Source organism: Terrapene carolina, unplaced genomic scaffold, assembly GCF_002925995.2.
Source record: "Terrapene carolina triunguis isolate 2854851 unplaced genomic scaffold, T_m_triunguis-2.0 Scaffold951, whole genome shotgun sequence".
NCBI classification, from domain to species: domain Eukaryota; kingdom Metazoa; phylum Chordata; order Testudines; family Emydidae; genus Terrapene; species Terrapene triunguis.
Window position 1 is genome coordinate 6,682,999 of NW_020665302.1, and position 19,146 is coordinate 6,702,144.

The 19,146-nt window shown below is 51.8% G+C and overlaps 1 protein-coding gene across 1 annotated transcript in view; it reads right to left on the minus strand.

The window, feature by feature from the left end:
* NOS1 (nitric oxide synthase 1) overlaps positions 1–19,146 on the minus strand; it is a 57,767-nt gene that overhangs the window by 27,006 nt on the left and 11,615 nt on the right. Inside the window, exons 2-11 of the mRNA XM_029913842.1 lie at positions 18,398–18,527; positions 11,395–11,532; positions 10,382–10,527; positions 9,557–9,719; positions 8,260–8,351; positions 6,469–6,610; positions 5,347–5,486; positions 4,583–4,757; positions 2,319–2,420; positions 992–1,186 (exon numbers count right to left, since the gene is read on the minus strand). Coding sequence (XP_029769702.1) covers positions 992–1,186; positions 2,319–2,420; positions 4,583–4,757; positions 5,347–5,486; positions 6,469–6,610; positions 8,260–8,351; positions 9,557–9,719; positions 10,382–10,527; positions 11,395–11,532; positions 18,398–18,527 — 1,423 coding nt within the window. The remainder of the gene's footprint in view (positions 1–991; positions 1,187–2,318; positions 2,421–4,582; positions 4,758–5,346; positions 5,487–6,468; positions 6,611–8,259; positions 8,352–9,556; positions 9,720–10,381; positions 10,528–11,394; positions 11,533–18,397; positions 18,528–19,146) is intronic.

Genomic DNA, 19,146 nt, shown 5'->3' on the forward strand with positions numbered 1-19,146 from the left:
TTTGGCAGAAGGTCCTTCGCTCCAAGTGGGAGTGAGGGACCGTCCACCGAATTGCCGCCGAATAGCTGGACCTGCCGCCCCTCTCCGGAGTGGCCACCCCAAGCACCTGCTTGCCAAGCTGGTGCCTGGAGCCGGCCCTGCCCAGGGAGCATTGACAGCTAATGAGCAGGGAGATGCAGGACTGCATCCCTCCACTTTTCCATGGGGCCTCAAGAAGGGGCGGAGGCTAGGAAAGAGGATCAGCGGCTGCACAATCCCTGAGGATACAGTCAGGGCTGGGAATGCTCTGGGTTCATGGGAGATGGATAACACAGACAAACAAGTGACTCCCTTTACTGGTTATTCCTTATGGGATCTAGACTAATGGCCAGACTGAACGAAAGCGGCAGGAGCATAGACATTCGGCGAATGAAGGTATGTTTGTCAGGGTCCCTTGTCCCATTCTTTGAAGGGCTACGTGCTTTGTTGCTAACATTATGGCCTAGTGCTCATGCGCTGCACGGCCAGGCAGGAGACCAGAGTCAGATTTTCCATCCCCAAGCTGGCAGGACCGGCCCGCTCAAGTTTGCTAGATGGCGGAGGAAGGGAAGGGGTGACTGGCATGGGCCGACAGCAGCCCCCCACGGCTGATTGAGGAACAGGGCTGATGAGCTCCAGAAAGTGCTCTGCTAGGTTCCCCTGGGATGAAGGATGCAAGATGGGACCATGATAATTCTCCAGGCTCTGGCAGAGATGCGAAGAGCCACCCCCTTGCGGGAAGGCAACTCGTGCCGAGGGTCGGCAAACCTGACTCTGATTATACCTTGATGCCTTGTAACAATCAGGCTTGTTAACAAGCACCACCGCTCTGCAGAGAGACAACGGTTGGGATTCAGAGCCAGTCCACAGCTGGGGAGGAGGCGTAGATCCTGCTGCCCCAGTCTATCATGGTACCCTTGTGTGCGAGGGGCAGGGCGTGCGGCACCGGCAGAAGCCTGGCTATGGATAGTACCTGGTACTCGAAGGAGGGCGTGAGCCGATAGTTGAGCATTTCCTGATGGAAGACTGGGGTGATGCTGCTGGACATCGGGGGGACGATCCAGACCCAGTCAGCAGGGCACCCCCCGCGGCAGCGATACTCATTCTCCATGTGCTTGATGAAGGACTCTGTGGCTGAGTGATGGTCCACAATGGTCACCTTGTCGCTCTGTTGGAGGGAAGGAGAAGACAGCCAGTAGAACTGCAGGCTAGTGCTCCTTGGGCAGTGAGGACAGGGGTCGGGAGGCAGCATTAGGACCCCGGGCTGGGAGCCGAGTCTGCCGTGAGGGCTAAAAAGGAGCATCCCCACCAAGAACTGCAGTGGACGTTAGGACAACAAACAGCTTCTGTCTAGGAGAAGTCAAAGGCTGAAAGCTCAGTTCCTCCTTCCAATGGAAGGCGTCCGTCAGTGGCAATGGGGCATGAGGAACAATCCGGAAGGGCCCCGTGGCGGGGTCTGATTGAGAAGACAGCCCTCATTTTGGAACTTCCCTTCATTTGATTATGCTGAGCTAGTTGACAGGTAGGAGGGACCCTGAACCCCCTAAGCTCTGCTGTGGGCTGGTCAAAGGGGATTGTTACCCTTGGGGTCCAGCTCTGGGGACCAGCCGCTGCTCCCTTCCTCTAGGGCTGTCCTCCCAGCTCACCCGTATAAAACTCCAAGGAAAACAGCTGCTGGAAGACGCTGCTGCCTAAGACTGAGCTATTGCCCATGTGTATCCCCTGCCCTCCCAGAGCAGACACACTAAGGCAGAGAGATATTCTCCTGGTTCGCCCGGTGCCAAGCAGCATTCTGCCCCAATCACTAGTTTTGGCTTGGACGAGCCAAAATCGCAAATCACTTTAAATGCAAATGTGGATACTCAGGGCCAGATCCTTGGCCCTTTTTGTGCCACTCACACCCTGTAAAGGAGCTGGAAATCCCCCCAGGGAAAGGCTTGCACAGGGCTGATGTAGACAGCCCTACACCACCTGTCTGTGCTGGCCTGAGTGTGCTAAATTCCACTGCGGGCCACCCCGGCACCTGGAACAACCCCAAATTAGGGAGGCCCCAAAAGGGGAATAGCCCCTCCTGAGCAACACAGCCCAGACTTTAGTCACCCTCACCTCCATGTCAGGACAGTGCCGCACGAAAGCATGTTTGTTAAACCACTAGCTGCTGTGGCCCTGGGGCAGATCTCCCTACCGCCCCTTCCCAAGCCAGTTTCTGACGTAGCACCAGGCGCCGGTCCCATCCCAAACCCCAAAGCCTGGGGATGCCTGTGCTGAAGCTCCAGCAGCAAGTCCTGCCCCTCGGGTACCTGGAAGCTGTACAGAACAGCGATGTTAATCTCCACCAGGGCCTGGTCTTTCCACAGCGAGGAGGTTTTCCTCATGTCCAGGTTCATCTTTTTGGCTACTTCCTGCAAAGACACGCAGTAATCGGTGAGCGGGGACTCAGTACCGGCCACAAAGCGAAGTCCTAAGGCCTCTGCCCCAGAGAGCGAGCTAAGGGAGGGCAAGCCCTATCTCCGCATCTGATGGAGAACTTCCGTGAAGGGAGGCATGGCTGCTGGGTATGGGTCAGAGTAAATGACCTGCCTGTCTCACTGAACTTCGTCCCGGTGGCCTGGTTCCCTCCTGAACAGTCAGGGCTTGGCTGTGCCCAGCCTCGCACAGGGACTGTGGGTGATCCCAGCGGGGAGGGTAGGTGTGATGCTGGCAGGCCAGATGCCAGCTCATGCCCAGGTCATAGAATCATAGAATATCAGGGTTGGACGGGACCTCAGGAGGTCATCTAGTCCAACCCCCGGCTCAAAGCAGGACCAATTCCCAAATAAATCATCCCAACCAGGGCTTCGTCAAGCCTGACCTTAAAAACCTCTAAGGAAGGAGATTCCACCACCTCCCTAGGTAACCCATTCCAGTGCTTCACCACCCTCCTAGTGAAAAAGTTTTTCCTAATATCCAACCTAAACCTTCCCGACTGCAACTTGAGACCATTGCTCCTTGTTCTGTCATCTGCTACCACTGAGAACAGTCTAGCTCCATCCTCTTTGGAACCCCCTTTCGGGTAGTTGAAAGCAGTTATCAAATCCCCCCTCACTCTTCTCTTCTGCAGACTAAACAATCCCAGTTCCCTCAGCCTCTCCTCATAAGTCATGTGCTCCGGCCCCCTAATCATTTTTGTTGCCCTCTGCTGGACTCTTTCCAATTTTTCCACATCCTTCTTGTAGTGTGGGGCCCAAAACTGGACCCAGTACTCCAGATGAGACCTCACCAATGTCGAATAGAGGGGAATGATCATGTCCCTCAATCTGCTGGCAATGCCCCTACTTATACAGCCCAAAATGCTGTTAGCCTTCTTGGCAACAAGGGCACACTGTCGACTCATATCCAGCTTCTTGTCCACTGTAACTCCTAGGTCCTTTTCTGCAGAACTGCTGCCTAGCGGGTCCCCATGTCTCACTTGAATACTGACAAATACAGAGCTGGAATCCAGCTGGTTCACCTGTGTGGTAGTATTGTTAAAACAGGCATTCGTTATAAAACAGTGCCTAGTGTTTAGACCTTATGGAATGTGTGTGAGTTGCTGCCTGCATTAATCTCACTTGCGACATCTGTACCCCAGAGTATGAGCCTTTTGTATTGCAAGCTTCTGTGACTGTGAAAATCGCCAGACAGGAGAGAGACATTAACGAGTGTAAAGCGCGGATCTCCAACAGAAGGCGTTAGGTCCTGCCCCACAAGCAAGGTCCATCGACACCAGATGAACTATCGTGGAACACTGAAGAGGACAAAAGGCTTCGTTGATTGTTCTTACCCCACCATGAAGAGCAGTGATGCAAGTGAATTCCTTCCATCAGCTGAGTTTGCTGCTCAAAGAGCAAAGGGGGAAAGGAAAAAAGGCCCTAACAAGAAGGAACTGTATCTTTATGCTGCTGGGACTCTGAGGGGCAAGGATAACGAAGCATAACTGAAAGCGCCCCAGTGCTTAGCCAATTTGGGGCTTGTGCCCTGCTTCCCCACGCCCTGCGCCTCTGAAGGCCAGTTTGACAGCAGGCACGGCTCCCTACCAGTGCCCACCCGGGGGCAGGGCACCTGAAAGAGGATGAGGAGAGGAGTGAGCCCTGTGGGGCACCCCCAGGCCTCCAAGGGAAGCAGCAGAGGTGGCTGGGTGTGGGGGGAGGAGCACAGTACACCTCTGTGGGGGAGCAGCATCAGAGTTCCCCCTGGGGACTCCTCCAGCACGGGGTGGGGAAGCCACAATCTGGGTGTGGTTAGTACCAATGTTTCTTCCTCTTTTCCCACCCTAAGTAACTATCATGGAGGTGACGTACCAGGGACTTGCTGGGCCAGGGCTCCCCTGGGAACATCGCCCTGATGTGGCAGCGTGGCTGGAATTCACTTTGATCTTCAGAGCTTATTTAAGGCAGCCCTTTGGTTTCATTTACCGTCCCCCACAAAGCAGGGACACGCCCAGCTTGGCGCTCTGCTCCCCGGTAGCTCCGTACACCCCTAAGCACCCCCGCCAGCCCCACCGCTGCCCCGAGGCGCGGCAGGCAGTAGCCGAGGGCAGAGTTACCTCCAGCATGTTGTAGCGAGAGTTATCACAGTAATCGCGGACGCCGATCTCAGTGCCCATGTACCAGCCGCTGAAGGGGCAGGCAGTGAACTCCAGGCCTCCGATCTCTAGCAGCATGCTGGACACCGCTGGCAAACCGTACCACTTCAGCCCCAGGTCCTTAAACCAGGCAAACCTGCCGAGCACACGGGGGGGTCAGCCGGGTTGCTGGATCCTCACGGGGAGGGGAACAAAGGGGGGGATTTGCCCCTAACAGTCATTCCACAGAAGCCCGAAGGCAGCTTTGTCTTACTACAACGAGCCAGTTCTCACCAACCATCGGAACCACTCCTGGGAACGAGGGAGCAGAGCAGGGCCCTGGGGGGATGGCAGCACCGTTTCCTTTGCACACAGGAGGGGTGCACACAAGAGGGGAGTTGTGGGGAGGGGCGGGGAGAACAGGTGGATGGCAGGAGGCTCAGGGCAGAGGAACCGGAGAAACTGAAGTGATGCGAGAGCAGCCCTGCCATCCCTCCACGGGAAAGGGACCAGGGTCACTGGTTTTCAAGCCTGGGCCAGTTTTCCATGCAGAATGGAAGGAAGCTCTAGGGGTTGCACCAACTGGCAGAAATGGGCACGGCTCCAGGTTGGTGGGACTCTAGGTCTGAATGGGGGTCCCCCGGGCAAGGCCACGCAGTGCACTGTGAGCAGGCGTAGGTGGTTCGAGCAGAGCAGAACTCTGCAGAACCTGCCCCACAGCGGCACCCGGATGTGCTCTAGCTTACTTGGGATGCCTGATGGGTACTTCCAGCACCAGCTCCGGGGGGATCTCAAAGAGCTCCGGATCATTGCCGTTGGCCTGGAGGAGGAGTGGCAGGACATCAAATCGCCCCTTGGGTGCCTTCCACCCTTGCTGGATGCAGATCTGCAGCCAAACAGAGTTCACGATAATATTCTCGCCAACCTGGCTGCCCAGCAATGTGACTGTCTCTCCGGCGCTGTGGGCAGGATGTGGGGGTTGCAAAGCGGTAGGCTGCTAAGTACAACCGTCGTCTCTTGTACTTTTTTTTTTTTTTAATAAGGGATGTCTCCACTCAGTCTGAGCCATGTGTGAGCTAAGAGTTCAGGCTGAGTCACTGGAGAGTGTTCTGCCATCAAGCAGTAGGTGATAAGCACATTCTCATTATGGTGCACAGAGACTGGCTATTGGAACAAATCCACGGCCACTTAGGACTTCACACTTGTCACTGTGCAGTGTGCCATGAGCCACCTGGGACCTGCAGGTGACAGCGAGTTTAGAACCTGGACCTCCTGCTCCAAACCACTGTCTGAGCTATAGTGTTGTTAGTCTGTAGCAGTACAGAGACTATGAAACACAAGTAAGAAGTTCTGAGTCCACTCTGAAGAGGGCAGTGGTGCATGAACACACAAGCACAAATACAAGTTCACATGGCAATACTAAGGGTCCCTCTAGTGGTACTACAGAGCATCTCATGACCTGTCTTGGGAAAAGCAAAGTAAATCAGAGTGGGTCTCCTAGATCAGGGGGTCTCAAACTGGGGGTCGGGACCCCTTAGGGGGTTTTGAGGCTATTACCTGGAGGGTCGCGAGCTGTCAGCCTCCACCCCAAACCCCACTTTGCCTCCAGCATTTATAATGGTGTTAAATACATTAAGAAGTGTTTTTAATTGATAAGGGGGGGGGTCGCCCTCAGAGGCTTGCTATGTGAAAGGGGTCACCAGTACAAAAGTTTGAGAACTACTGTCCTAGGTGGACTGAAACACTGTAGTATAATATGCATCTGTCCCCATCCTATCTGAGCATCTTAGGAGGCGCTCAGAGGTGCACTCCCCTATGGGCCACTGACCTACAATGACTGGGAAGAATGGATTTTTTTCATTGCTTACCTCTGTGAGCTCCAAGTTGGCTGGGTCCCCCAGAATGGTACCGTCTGGCTGCTTGTAGCCAGCATAGCGGATGAGCTGGGCATTCCAGACTCGGAAGTCATGCTTGCCATCTGTCCTCTGGGGGAAGATGGTGATAGCAGACCTGAAAGGAACGGACGGGATGGCGCTGGCGTTAGTGATGTGAAAGGTGGCAGCCGGGAGGGCATGTGCTTGTTCCTGAGACTGAGCGGGGTTGCCTGGGATGATGGACAGCCCTTGCCAGCATTCACAGCACCTCAGCCGCTACGCTTTCTGCCACATGGTTTGTGCTTGTGAACATGCCTGGGACCAGATTAACCTCCGTGCATGCCCGGAAAAGAGAAGAGCCCCCTTTCCAACTGATTTTCCAGCTACTACCATTGTGCCTTATGAATGTGGGTGTGCCCCCTGAGATGAATAGTCCAGTCTGCAGACCAGGTACCAAGGTGGGGCAAATAGGTAGCGGGGGCAGAGGGAGAGTTCTGTTTCCCTGGCAAATTCATCTCCCTCTCAGTGCTTTCCCTTCGCTCCAGTGACCTATGAGCCTATAGATCAAACAGGCCCCCAGTAAATAAGGCGGAGGGGGAGATCCATCCAGTGGGAAAGACAGAGGAGCAAGAGAAAGGAGGAGAAATACATTGTATGTTTCTGTACAGCCCAGCCATTAGAGACGGAGTGGCCCAGCAGGTAGAGCACAGGACCAGGAGACCTGGGTTCTGTTTCCTTCTCCACCACTGATTTAGTCCATAACCTTGGGCAGAGTTACTGAGTCTCTCTGTCCCTGGGTTCTCTCAGCTGGGAAGTGGGGCTACTGATACTTTCCCACCTTTAAAAAGCAACAGAGAGTCCTGTGGCACCTTTAAGACTAACATCTGTTAGTCTTAAAGGTGCCACAGGACTCTCTGTTGCTTTTTACAGACCCAGACTAACACGGCTACCCCTCTGATAATTTCCCACCTTTGTGAATCACAAGCACTAAGAATCATGATTGCTAAAGATACTGATCGCTTGGACACGGGGTCAATTCATTCTGAAACACACACAGGTTTGAGGCAGAATTCAGCATTTGTAGCCCAGGTGGGCCCGGGGGCTAAGTTTTACTTCCTGCCCTTAGGTGGAGCGGGTAGAGGGGCAACCGAGAGGTTTAATTTATTGCTTCTCTACAGCTGGAAGAGACACTGGCCCAAGGGCGAGCAAGCAAGGTGGACAGGAGGGACACTCCTTCCTTCCCTTCAGCAGCTCCTGCCCCCGGCAGCCGGACACTCCAGCTCAGAACCCGGGACTCTCCAGAGACTCGGCTGCAGGCACATGGTAGCATTCTGCCGGAGGGAGGTGAAGGACGGGCCTGCATGCTGCATTCGGAACCTGGGACAGCAGCTCACAACCGGCCAGGGCAGGGAGGCAGCCTGTCCTCACGCTTGGGCTGGTGGCTCAGCCCACGTCCACCCCCCCAGTTGAGTGGCGAGTCAGTGATCTCAGGGAGTACGCGGTTGTGCAGAAGCTACCCAAAAGGCGAGGCAGGGCACATGGAAGGTGCGATTAGAACTGCAGCAGACACCCGCAGCACAAAGGAGCCTGTAACCCCAAGTCTCCGTCTCATGGCAGGTCAGAGGCTCCCCGGGCACGTGGCTGAGGTCAGGGCCAGGTGACTGGAAGAGAGCACTACTCTCACTCCAAGCCATAAACACAAATCTAAACAATTAACAGCCCCCTCCAGCTGAGACCCAGGGCTCCCTCCTTTGGCCCAGGGGAGGGACGGGACGGACGACTCACCTGAGGTTCCCTTTGTTGGTGGCGTATTTGATGTGGTTGCAGATGTAATTGAACATCCCATGGGCTGTGGTGCAGTCTCGGGCATCAAACACCTGCAACAGTCGAGAAGGTTGGTCTGCAGAACTCTCTCATTCCTAAATGAGCCTGCGTCTCCTCCACAGCCGGCCCAGCCCACTGGAAAGCCCGAGGGGCTGACGCATTACAGGAGACGAGGATCTCGCTAGCTGTAAGTAGTGTCTAGCACATACATGCTCCCTGCCACTGTAGCATCTCGGCACCTCGTACCTCAGTCCTCTCCACTGCGGGGAGCCAAACTCAAATCCAGGATTGACATTTGTTCCGTGCTCCCAGCCTACTGCAGTCCCCAGGGTCGTGTCCAGCCAACCAAAGCCACCATCAGCTCTGGCTCCCGCAGTCTCTCCTTAAGTGAGCCCCAGGGCTGAGAGATCAGTGATTGAGGGGCAGTGGCATGGCAGAGGAAGGGGGCGAGTGCCAAGGTAAGCTAGGACTGACCTTCCTTTGCAGAGCCGTGCAGGGACGCTTGCAAGCATCTTCCTGCACTATGCCTGGCTGCAGCGAGTCCTTTCCTTTCCACAGCCAAGTGCTCCCCCGGATGTTAATTAAAACAAAAGAAGCAGGAAGCTTCACTGTGTGAGAGAGGGGCTTGGCCTCCCAGCTCCAAACCGTGCTGAGACCCTGTATGAAATTGCTCATCAGCTTTGGAGTGACGGCGTCACGTGTGTGTGTGCTGGAGTATGGCTTCAGACTGCCGCCCCAGCCCAATGTCACTGGAAACAATGCATTCAAACAACCCCTGCTCCAACCCTGAGCCAAAAGTGCACTGGGGCTGGGGCTCGATGCAACCCTGGAATAGCTTCTTTGACTTCACCAGAGTTTTCCTCCCGTGGCCTCCATCCACGGCAAGGCTACAGTTTTTAAAGTAGCATGTGACAAGTAGGAGCCCAGAACCCAGAACGTTTCGGAAGATGATAGTGTTACCTCCGAAGTCTGCTTTGCAGTTTCAAATGCAGACACCGCCACCATCATCTAGGCAACCCTCCCCCATGAGCACCTTTCCTTCCAAAGCCCTCTCCTCCCAGAGCCTCCAAACAAGCCCCTGCACCCACAGATGAAAGGGTGGCATGTTTCCTACATGTACTGCCCAGAGCCACAAGCATGAGTCACCGTATCCTTAGCATCCAGAGAAACAGCCGTGTCTCCCTTGATTTACCTTCCATGCCCATCGACCCCTCTAAGAGCAACCTGCCTGCTGTCGCCAGAGCAGTCTGCTGCTTACCTGTAGCTTGGACCATTGAATCCTGCCCACGCAGCGGGATGCATTACGCCAGGCGTGCTTTGCTCCGTAGATCAGCTCTGTGTCCCGCAGCTGGTAGGTGTCTGTGGTTTCAATCTCCTTGGTCACTTCTTCCAGCCTCTCCACGTGGGCCTTGGAGCCAAACCTGTGAGCATGGGGAAAGGAGAAGTGACCCACTCCAATTTGTAGGGCAGCGGATAGCGCCGGATGCTGTCTGTACACGAGTATGCAGTCTGGTCCTGGTACACGTACACACATGCCAGCTGGAGGTAACTCTGGACCAATCATGATAATTGTGGGGGCAAAAATTCCCCTCTGCCCCAGGGGGTCAAACTCTGAGATGACACATTGTAGGATGAAATTCTGTGGAAGGGAACCTCCCTGGCTGCACCTGCGCATTACAATCTCTCGACAGATCAGTATACCACATGCTCATGTGCATGTACACCTGCTTGTGTACCCAGCTAGACACACACACAGAGCACAGATGCAGACCACTGGAAGCACAAGGTTGTCCGACATAGAGCAGAACCGTTCTGGACCTATAAATGCATGTCTGCAGTCTTGTGTTCTTTGGAGGCCAGCACAGATTTCAAATGGCCTGGCCCTTGGGAGTGCGCACAGCTGAGGCACGCAGAGCTAGTGATCCGACTATTGGCTAACTCTGGGCACTGCAGTTTGATCACAACACCACGTCTGAGTTTGCATCCAGCTTTGCCGGTAACAAGTCAGAGGTATTTTACTGCACCGCGTAGCTCCCGCTAAAAACCCGCCAGCAGCACCACCTGCGAGTGCCAGAAGACTTGCCTCTTTATGGAGGAGTAGTACTGATCAATGAAGTCCTTAGCCAAGGAGAGCAGCTGCTCTTTTGTCCTGGTGTCTTCTGGCTTCCGGATATGCTGGGTGGGCGTCATTATTGAGCCCATGCAGATCTGCTCTGTACACGCACTGGCCTGCAAGGACAGAAGGGCCACGTATGAACCATAGATTACTGGAGGCACCACTGGTTACACTGACATGGCCAACAGGACGGGCTGCACTAATGCTGGTGAAATGCCAGCTCCGGATTTGGCACAAGTGGTGATATTTCCAGTGTGTTTGCTTTCACATGTGCACTTTTTTTGGCACTGATCTCAGGCATACGACTGAGGGATGCCTGACCTACAACTGTGGCTCAGACAAGTGGGATTCGTAAGTGTCCAACCTAAATCTTAGTTATAGCTCCCTGTTCGCCCTCTCTCCCCCAAGCCGGTCTCCATACCATCCTTGGAGGAAACAATCACGTATCATCAGCTTTGCGTCCTCCTTTCTGCCAGCAGCAGGCAAATGCTTTACATCCAGCCACCGTCAGCTGCTGGGAGGTAACAGATACCCACCTCCATACCTTACTTTCCCATCTCCACAATAGACCTTCCCTTACACCATACCTCCCCCACTCTAGGGGTAAACACCTCTGCAACATTTCCCTGCAGAATCTACAACCTATCAGCCTAGAAGTCTACCCCACAAGCTATTGCCAAGAAAAGAGGACACTGGGATTGAAAAAGGGATAATGCAGTTGGCGTGCATTCTAATCATCCCCATTCCCCACCCTCATGTTCCACCAGCATTTGAAGGTTCGAAAGAGCTTAGTTGCCTCTCTTTGATTCATTCTAGTCTAGCCCACGACAGAGCAGCTCATTGAAGACGCCACGGCAGCACACAAGATGGGCTCATTTATTCAAAGCAACTCTAATTCTTCCAGTTAAATCAGGTTTAGAGACATTGATTTGGTCAACTGCACTCAGAAAACATTGGCCAAAACACTCCGTCCCACTCACCATGGCTGTCTTGAGATGTAAGGTATCATGAAGCACCGAGCCAGTCTCCCAGTTCTTGACTTTGGCAAACCGTGGGCACTTAGACGGGCTTCCATTCACCAAGTTCTTAGTTGGGGACTGTCTGCCAGATGGCGGTGGCTGGAGGAGAGAAAAAATGATGATGTATCAGACTATGGCTCACTGATCAGTTACAGGAGAAGTGTAGGATGTAACAGCAGGTGGATCTTGGATTAATGGACTTCTTCACCTATGGAGGCCTGGTGAGAATTGTGTGGTCTTGACCTACATCCTAGTGAATATTTGCCCACACCAAAAAAAATTACTCTGGATAGCTGTAAAGTTAACTCTGTTCTTCAGAAGAAGCCTAACCTCGAAAGAGCAAAGAGCCATAGAAATTAGAGATGGAAATTAACTATTAGCTCATGTAGTCCAGGGGTCGGCAACCAGCGGCACATGAGCTGATTTTTAGTGGCACACTGCTGCCAGCCTGCTGCTGGCCTGGATGGACAGAACCCCGGGCCGGCAGCAGACTGAGCGGGGCCGGTGGCTGGGACCCCATCTGGCAGGAACCAGTGGATGGAACCCCAGACCGGCAGCGCGGGCAGCAGATGGAACCCCAGACGGGCAGCGGGCTGAGCTGTTCAGCCCACTGCCGGTCTGGGGATCCGTCCGCCGGCCCCCTCAGCCTGCTGCCGGTCTGGGGTTCCGTCCGCCGGCCCCTGTAAATATAAAATGTATTACTGGCACGCGAAACCTTAAATTAATGAAGACTTGGCACACCACTTCTCAAAGGTTGCCGACCCCTGATGTAGTCCATTCCCTGTCAATGTGGGATTTTCTCCCTACATTACCTTCACTAGTGTATTATCTGCCATGGTTTTAAATGCACCAAAGCCAGTGCCGGTCGTTTGACTACTCCAAGGAAGGTTGTCTTAATATCTGACAATTACTGTAAAGGAATGAACAGGAAGCAGGCCTCCCCAGTGCCTGTTTTTGCTAGAGAAATGTAGGGCTAAGGACAAGCATAGGGAGGAAGTGAAAGGACTTCTGAATTATGTACACTTGGACCACTCCCATCTCGCTCCTTGATATCCTATGTAGGTGTGTGCCAAGCCAGGATCTTGGAGTGAACCTCATTGTGCAAGTACTGACACAGCAATGAACATACTTGGCCTGCAGAGATCCTGAGTGACACCAGGGAAAAAATAGTTCTAGTGAACTTCAGAGGAAATCTGCTTTGGCAGACAAACTCCATGAAGATGCCAAAAGCTCCACACCAGATTGCTCTTGGAAGGGGGAGATAGCCCATTTTGGAATTAGATCTTTCAGCAGAGCGCAGTGTCATCACTCAGTATTACTAAGACCTGGTTGGATGTTCCATGGAGAAGAGATCTGGTCCCAAACTGGGGCATCCTATCCAAATCCACTCAAGTTTTGGGGAAGTTTGGAGCCAGAACAAAGCTTGGCGTCTCAAGCCCATTGCTGTAAAATAGATCCGAACTGCCTAAACTTTGGGGAAATTTGGATCTGGATCCAGACATTGGATCTGAACTTTGTGGTTCAGGTCCCTCTCTGAAGTTATGTCTATGCTACAAAATTATGTTGACTCAAGTTATGTCAATGTACAGCCGCCGCAGTAATTAAATTGCTTTTGCACGTCCACACTATGCTCCTTGTGTCACTGGTGCACGTCCTCATCGGGAGTGCTTGCATCGATTTAATTGTCAGGGTGGGGCATTGTGGGATGGCTTCTGAAAGCCAGCAGCAGACAATGTAAGCAACACAGTATCTGACACTGTCTCGACCTCACTACATCAACCAAAGTGCTACGCCTCTTGTGGAGGTGGAGTTATTAAGTTGGCATAGCGGGCAAGTTACATCGACGGGAATGATGTTTTAGTGTAGAGGCTTACAGAGTTAGGTCAACGTAAGCTGCCTCACGTCAACCTAATGCTGTAGTGTAGACCAGAGCTAATTTATACCAACATTTAAAAAAAAAACTGTTCTGCATTTTTCCATTTTCTTTTTACTATTGATGCAGATATTCATGCTCCTTCTCCGTGATCCTGTAGAGAAGCTGTAATCCTATGCTCATGACATCATCACACATCATGAAATGGTTGCGATGGCACAAATTTGGCATTGTGACCTCACTAAATGGGGGAAAGAGATGAGCTGTGATGAAGGAAGCCCGTGTTTCAACACGACTAGCTTTGCCGATGAGCACACACTGGAAGAAAAACGATGGAACCCATATGAAGAATTAAATTGTAGATACAGATTGTAGATTAACTATTTTAATCCAATGTTATTAGAAAGCCCTTTAAAGGATCTAGTCACTTAAGATTCATCTGCTTCTCCTCGATCTAACTTTTCCTCCCTTCCACATTGAAATACAGACAAAGAAACTGCCTTCGCTCTTTAGAGGCAATCACTCACTTGACACATTTGACAGGCCTGATAGCTGTGGAGATAACTGGTGAAGGACCCCCAGCCATCACTTGACCACCACAAGAAAAGGGCTTATGTTCTAAAACTCACCAGGGAAGGCAAGTAATGAGACATTCCAGCAGCATCCGCTCTTAAAGCTGTGGTAGGAATTAGAACGAGAGCTCCAATTTTCTACTCAGGCCTCAGCCTGCTCTGCATTTCGTTGCACTATACAGAATTCTGCTCTCGGTCACACTGATGAAAATCCAAAGCCAACCTCACTCTTCTCAGTGGAACGGCTCCAGCACCTGAGAGCAGCATTTGCCCCTGAATGTCCTGGTAGATCACTTTGCTCCAGGTGAAAATGTGTCTGCTTTACAGAAAGGCATAAGTGTTTCATAGAGAACCGCAAAGCCAAAGCTTCTTCTCACGCTTCTTTTTTAGGAGTGCTCTGAAACCACATTGCAGCATATGAAAGAGAAGCCGTGTCTGGGCTGGGTTCCTGAGGCAGGCTAGATAGCAGCAGCCATGTGACTATATTGTACTAGTTAGATGCTGGGCGGTGGCAATTTCACAAAAACCGTTGACAAGTTACGTTTTTAAAAGTGTCTTTGACCCTGGAAAATGGGGATTTTGCTACTCACTTCAATGACAACAGGATGGTGCATCATCTGGTAACTTCCTCCATGTGTACGTGTCGGGGGGAGAAAGGGAACTCCATCTGATACTACTGTACCATATTCTTTAGTTCTCACGGGCTCTGGAGTCTCTCGCTATCCCTGCTCGTGCTCTGTTGGGCTGCGTGTGGTCTCCCCAGCTCCTGGAGTCACGTGATTAAATGACGGTCTCTGCTTTCATTGTTTTAAAGCGTGTCTCTAGCCCTCATGGTTGTAGAATACAATTTGAAAATGTGAACCCTAAAGGCTCAAAATCTGGAGGCAAATCAGAAGAGCCCCAACATTTATTATTTTCAAAAACTTGGATTTGTAAGCCAATCTCACAGCTTCTGGGGGCCTGACTCATGATTTTGGAATGCTCGGGGATGGCCACACTGTAATCTTCTTTCCGACACACCTGCCTCCTTCAGCAAATCTCAACCGTTTGTGAGCCAGCAACACTATTGCATGCCAGCTGAATTCACCGGAGCTGCACCACTGAAATGCACTGAGATGTGAATTTGGCCCTTTATTTCTCTGGGGATGAAGTTCCCATGACAGCCACAGGATTCATAAAACTTTAATTAAAATTGACACTTGAAACCTCCCAAAATTAAGGTTTCTCTCCACCCCCACCAGACATAACACACTGCAGCGAATTAGCAAAACACCTTATGCATTACTGTGAAATTCATGTTTCCTGAATGTGGAAAGCAGATCTTTAACCAGAACCATGGAGCTGAAGTACCCGCATGTTCACAGAGCATTATAAAGGCAGTTATACAACTGGTCCTATCTTCAGCAGTGGCCCAACTAAAAACCAGCTGCAAAGCACTAGTGAACTTTGGGTTATTTGTAATTTGGATCCCGCTGTTCAAGCTTCAGCCCACCTCAGATACTCTGTTGTGCTTGATGTTTTTCCTTGGGGAATTCTGTGGGGTTAGTGAAGTACTTGAAGGAGTGTGTGAATGTGTTAGATGAGGTGGGGAAGCATATGTGAAAAGACAGAGACAGAGATACATTACGCCGTAGTGTAACACTACGTAGAGGACACAGGGCAGGATGTGCCCTCTAATGGCTTGGGAGAGAGCACCCAAGAGAGGCTCTCTCGCTTGGCTTGGCAACTGTGTGCAGTGCGACAGGAAAGAAACTGATGACCAGCAGAAAAATGCAAAGTGCTTTTTGCCTCTCCACTCAGCCTCATTGGCTTGCGTGCTTGAAACCAAACATTATCCGGGGTTCTGTCAGGGAGGTGATATTAGCGCCTTTTATGTTTTAATTAGGTAGCAGTGATATTAGCGACTCAGGCGTGGGACAAATGGAGAGATTAATGTCGCAGTCAGGGGCGCACATGCATTATGCAAAAGACTTTTTACAACAGAGCATGTTATCATAAGTACTAAGTGTGCAGATTAGTGATCCTTCTGCGGTTATTACATATGGATGTGAGAATGCAATCCAGCCCCCTGAGTGTTCGATTTGCTTGGGTGTGTGGAAAAAACAGGGGGGTTTATCCCTTAGTGATGGCACATAAGGGCCGTAGTGCAGGTATACGCACCCCACAGCCAGGGAATACCCCTGGCACAAGGGGGCCTCTACTGCAGCTGCTGCTTTTCCCCTCTCCACATGGCCTAGTGCAGAGGGCATTTCAGAGTGGCCCAAGGAGCAGTGGTTCTAGGGCAGAATAGACAATTGGAGCTCTCGTTCTACTTCCTGGGGCTGGGGTTGCTTCCCCCTCTAATTAGCCCTCCACTTGTTAATTGATCCTCTCGTAGGTCCCAATTAACCTATATTGATGGGGAGTTGAGTGGCAGGTGCTGTCACCGGCTGTAAGGTACACCTTCAGATGCAACCCCTCCCGGCCCCGAACCCACCCAGGCCAGCCTTGAATGGCACAGCAGAAGTTCTAAGTCTGGCTGTAGCGGGGAGAGGGGGCAGGGAAGGAGATGCGGAAGCGGTAAGCGTATGGAGAGACCAAAACTGCTAGTGGAGGAGGATGTATAACGATAGGGATAAGAAGGATAAAAGGGAAGCCTGCACATCTAGTGGAAAAAAATGAGTTTAATAGCAGCTTAAGACTGGGGATTGTAGCAGCACTAACATGGAGAGAAATTAAGCTCTGAACACAGAAGGTTATAAAGTGCTTATAGTCACAGACCCAGGCAAGGAGCTTAGCAAAGAAAACAGAAAGACTGTGCTTCCAGGCACAGGGGCAAGGACCAAATCAGTAACCTGAGCTTGGCTGGAAGAGGAGTCACTGCACCCACCGACAACTAAGCGGAAAGAGTCAGGTTGAAACAGGGAGGTCACTCTAGGAACCGAGTGAGGTGTGTCGTCGTTCTTGGACTCACCTCCTTGTGCCTAAATATTACAGCACATATGGCAAGATCAGCTACGCTGTTCTGAGAACCAGATCATCTGCAATATGGGGCTGCATTTGGGGGAGATAAGGACAGATTTTCAGACTTTACTCTGAACTGTCTGGCTTTCCTCGGTCTGAACCTCGGGTAAGAGCTGCGTTTCGTGTGTGCACGCCCCCCTAGATTGTGCACTGGGGTGTTTTTTGTATAAATAGACATTTAAAAGCCCTTACAGTCTATTTTTAAAAATATTTATTTAGGGACTCAACAGCGGATCTTGCCCTTAGAAAGATGATAGCAGATGTGACAGAGCAAAAAACCAACCCATTACCCTGCAATTTTGGCAGGTGTCCCCCATCCCGGAGAGGTTTAAACTCCAGGAACAGATTGAGATGTTTAGAAAGGTCTCCCGGGGCCCCTTATTTCCTGGAGGCACAAGGAGGTACCACACTTCTAAATCATTGTCCACCACGATGCCTGCTTGCACTGCGTCACTTCACAAAGTGCGCCGAGGTCTCAGTGGAGAGTTAAGCTCTCCACAAAGGTGCCAAGTACCCCGCATCTTAGTCACTTCTCAATGAGCAGGGAGTGCACCAAGCGATGGAGACCCTGGGTAGGACACAGCAGCACAGAACAAGGCTATGTTAGAAAGAATGATCTAGTAGGTAGGGTACAGGACTAGGAGTCCAGACCTCTGAGTTACGTTCCGAACTCTGCTGCAGAATCCCTATGTGACAACAAGTCGTGTCACCGCCCAGGGCCGGATCATGGCTCGGTGGAAGGACCGTGACGATTGCTGTTATTTGACATCTTCTCTTGTACTGTGAATGTTTTGGAGCAGGGACAATGTCACCCTACTTGTTAGTACAGCACCTAGCACAGCGAGGCGCTGATCCTGACCGGCACTACTGGAATATAAATAATGGATAGAAAAGATTAATAAGCCTTGGGCTGGCGAGAGTGGTCAAACACCAGCCCAGAGGGCAGGAGCCGATCAATATAGGTATGAAAGAAAAATAGCCTTACATGCACTCCATCAAAAAGTGCCTGCCCTGCCGATGGTTCCTGGCCGGGAAGGGGGTGGGAGGTCAGGCCCTTTGTTTCAGGAAGTGACTGAGCTGAGCAGAGGCAATACTGGTTTTCTGGACTTCTTCATTTGAATGTTCATCTGTTTTTCCCTTTGGAAAGTGTTCTTTGCCGCATGGCCTACCGAGAATTACAGCGGGGGGGAGCCATGGGAATGGGATGGTCTGAGCACAGGGCTGGGTGCCAGGAACTGCCAAGTTCTAGCCCTGCCTCTGACACTGGTCCCATCTGAGAATGCATTTGGCCCAATAAGTCCAGAAGAAATTCCACACACTACCTTATCCCTGGTGCGATCCCACTGAGGTGGGGAAAAATCACTTTCCCTCTCTGTCCATTCTGCAAACATGAGGTTAATACCATTCCGGCAAGGGGGTGTGAGAAGCAACGAATTACAAGCGGATTGCAGCCCATCTTATGCTTCTACACCGGCTCCCACCCCAACTAATCACCCCACAAGACACCGGCACCTACCTGCTCCTTTTCCGAGTAGGGGTTGTTCAGGACGACGGGCGTGTCGCTCTTCCCCCACAGGTCATTGAAAACTCGGTCATTTTCCATCCCGGCTGGCACAGGTTTCTGGGACTTGTCCACTTCCCTGAAACTGAGGGTGGGGAATATTAGTCATTTCATTCCCAGAGCCACACGCAGCTTGATCCCCGTCAGAGCTCTCAGACTGCTTAGCCTTAGAGCAAAACCTCCCTGCCTACCGCCTGGGGGGTGAACCAGAGCCACAGGCAACCACTGCTACCCTCTGCCAATTGCTTAGATACAGGACTGGCTCTGGGCAGCTTCCCGCAGGATTGAAAACTTGCAAGAGTTTGAAGGGGGGGGGGGGTTGAGGGGAGGAACTGGAAACTCCCCACACTGGCAAAGGATCACCCTGTGTTAGCGCGACAACAAGCAATGGGAGTTTTGCAACGTAAAAAAGCCCAATTCCTAAAACTGGCAGGAAGCTGAAGTCCTCACTAGGCCAAGGTAGGGAAGTGATAATCATCCAGCTTACACCTTTGCACTGCCGGGAAGACATATTCCTAACCCTATCATTCGCTACGCGGAGTGCTACCACTCCCAACACCAGCCACCGTAGGACCCAATAAAGAGTGGAGAACCTTTAGCCAGAGCGCATTTGAGTTATACACAATGCCCTCTGCCCCATGCTGTCCAATGGAATAAGATTAAAGGTCTTGAGAACATGACCTATGAAGGAAGGCTGAAAGAAT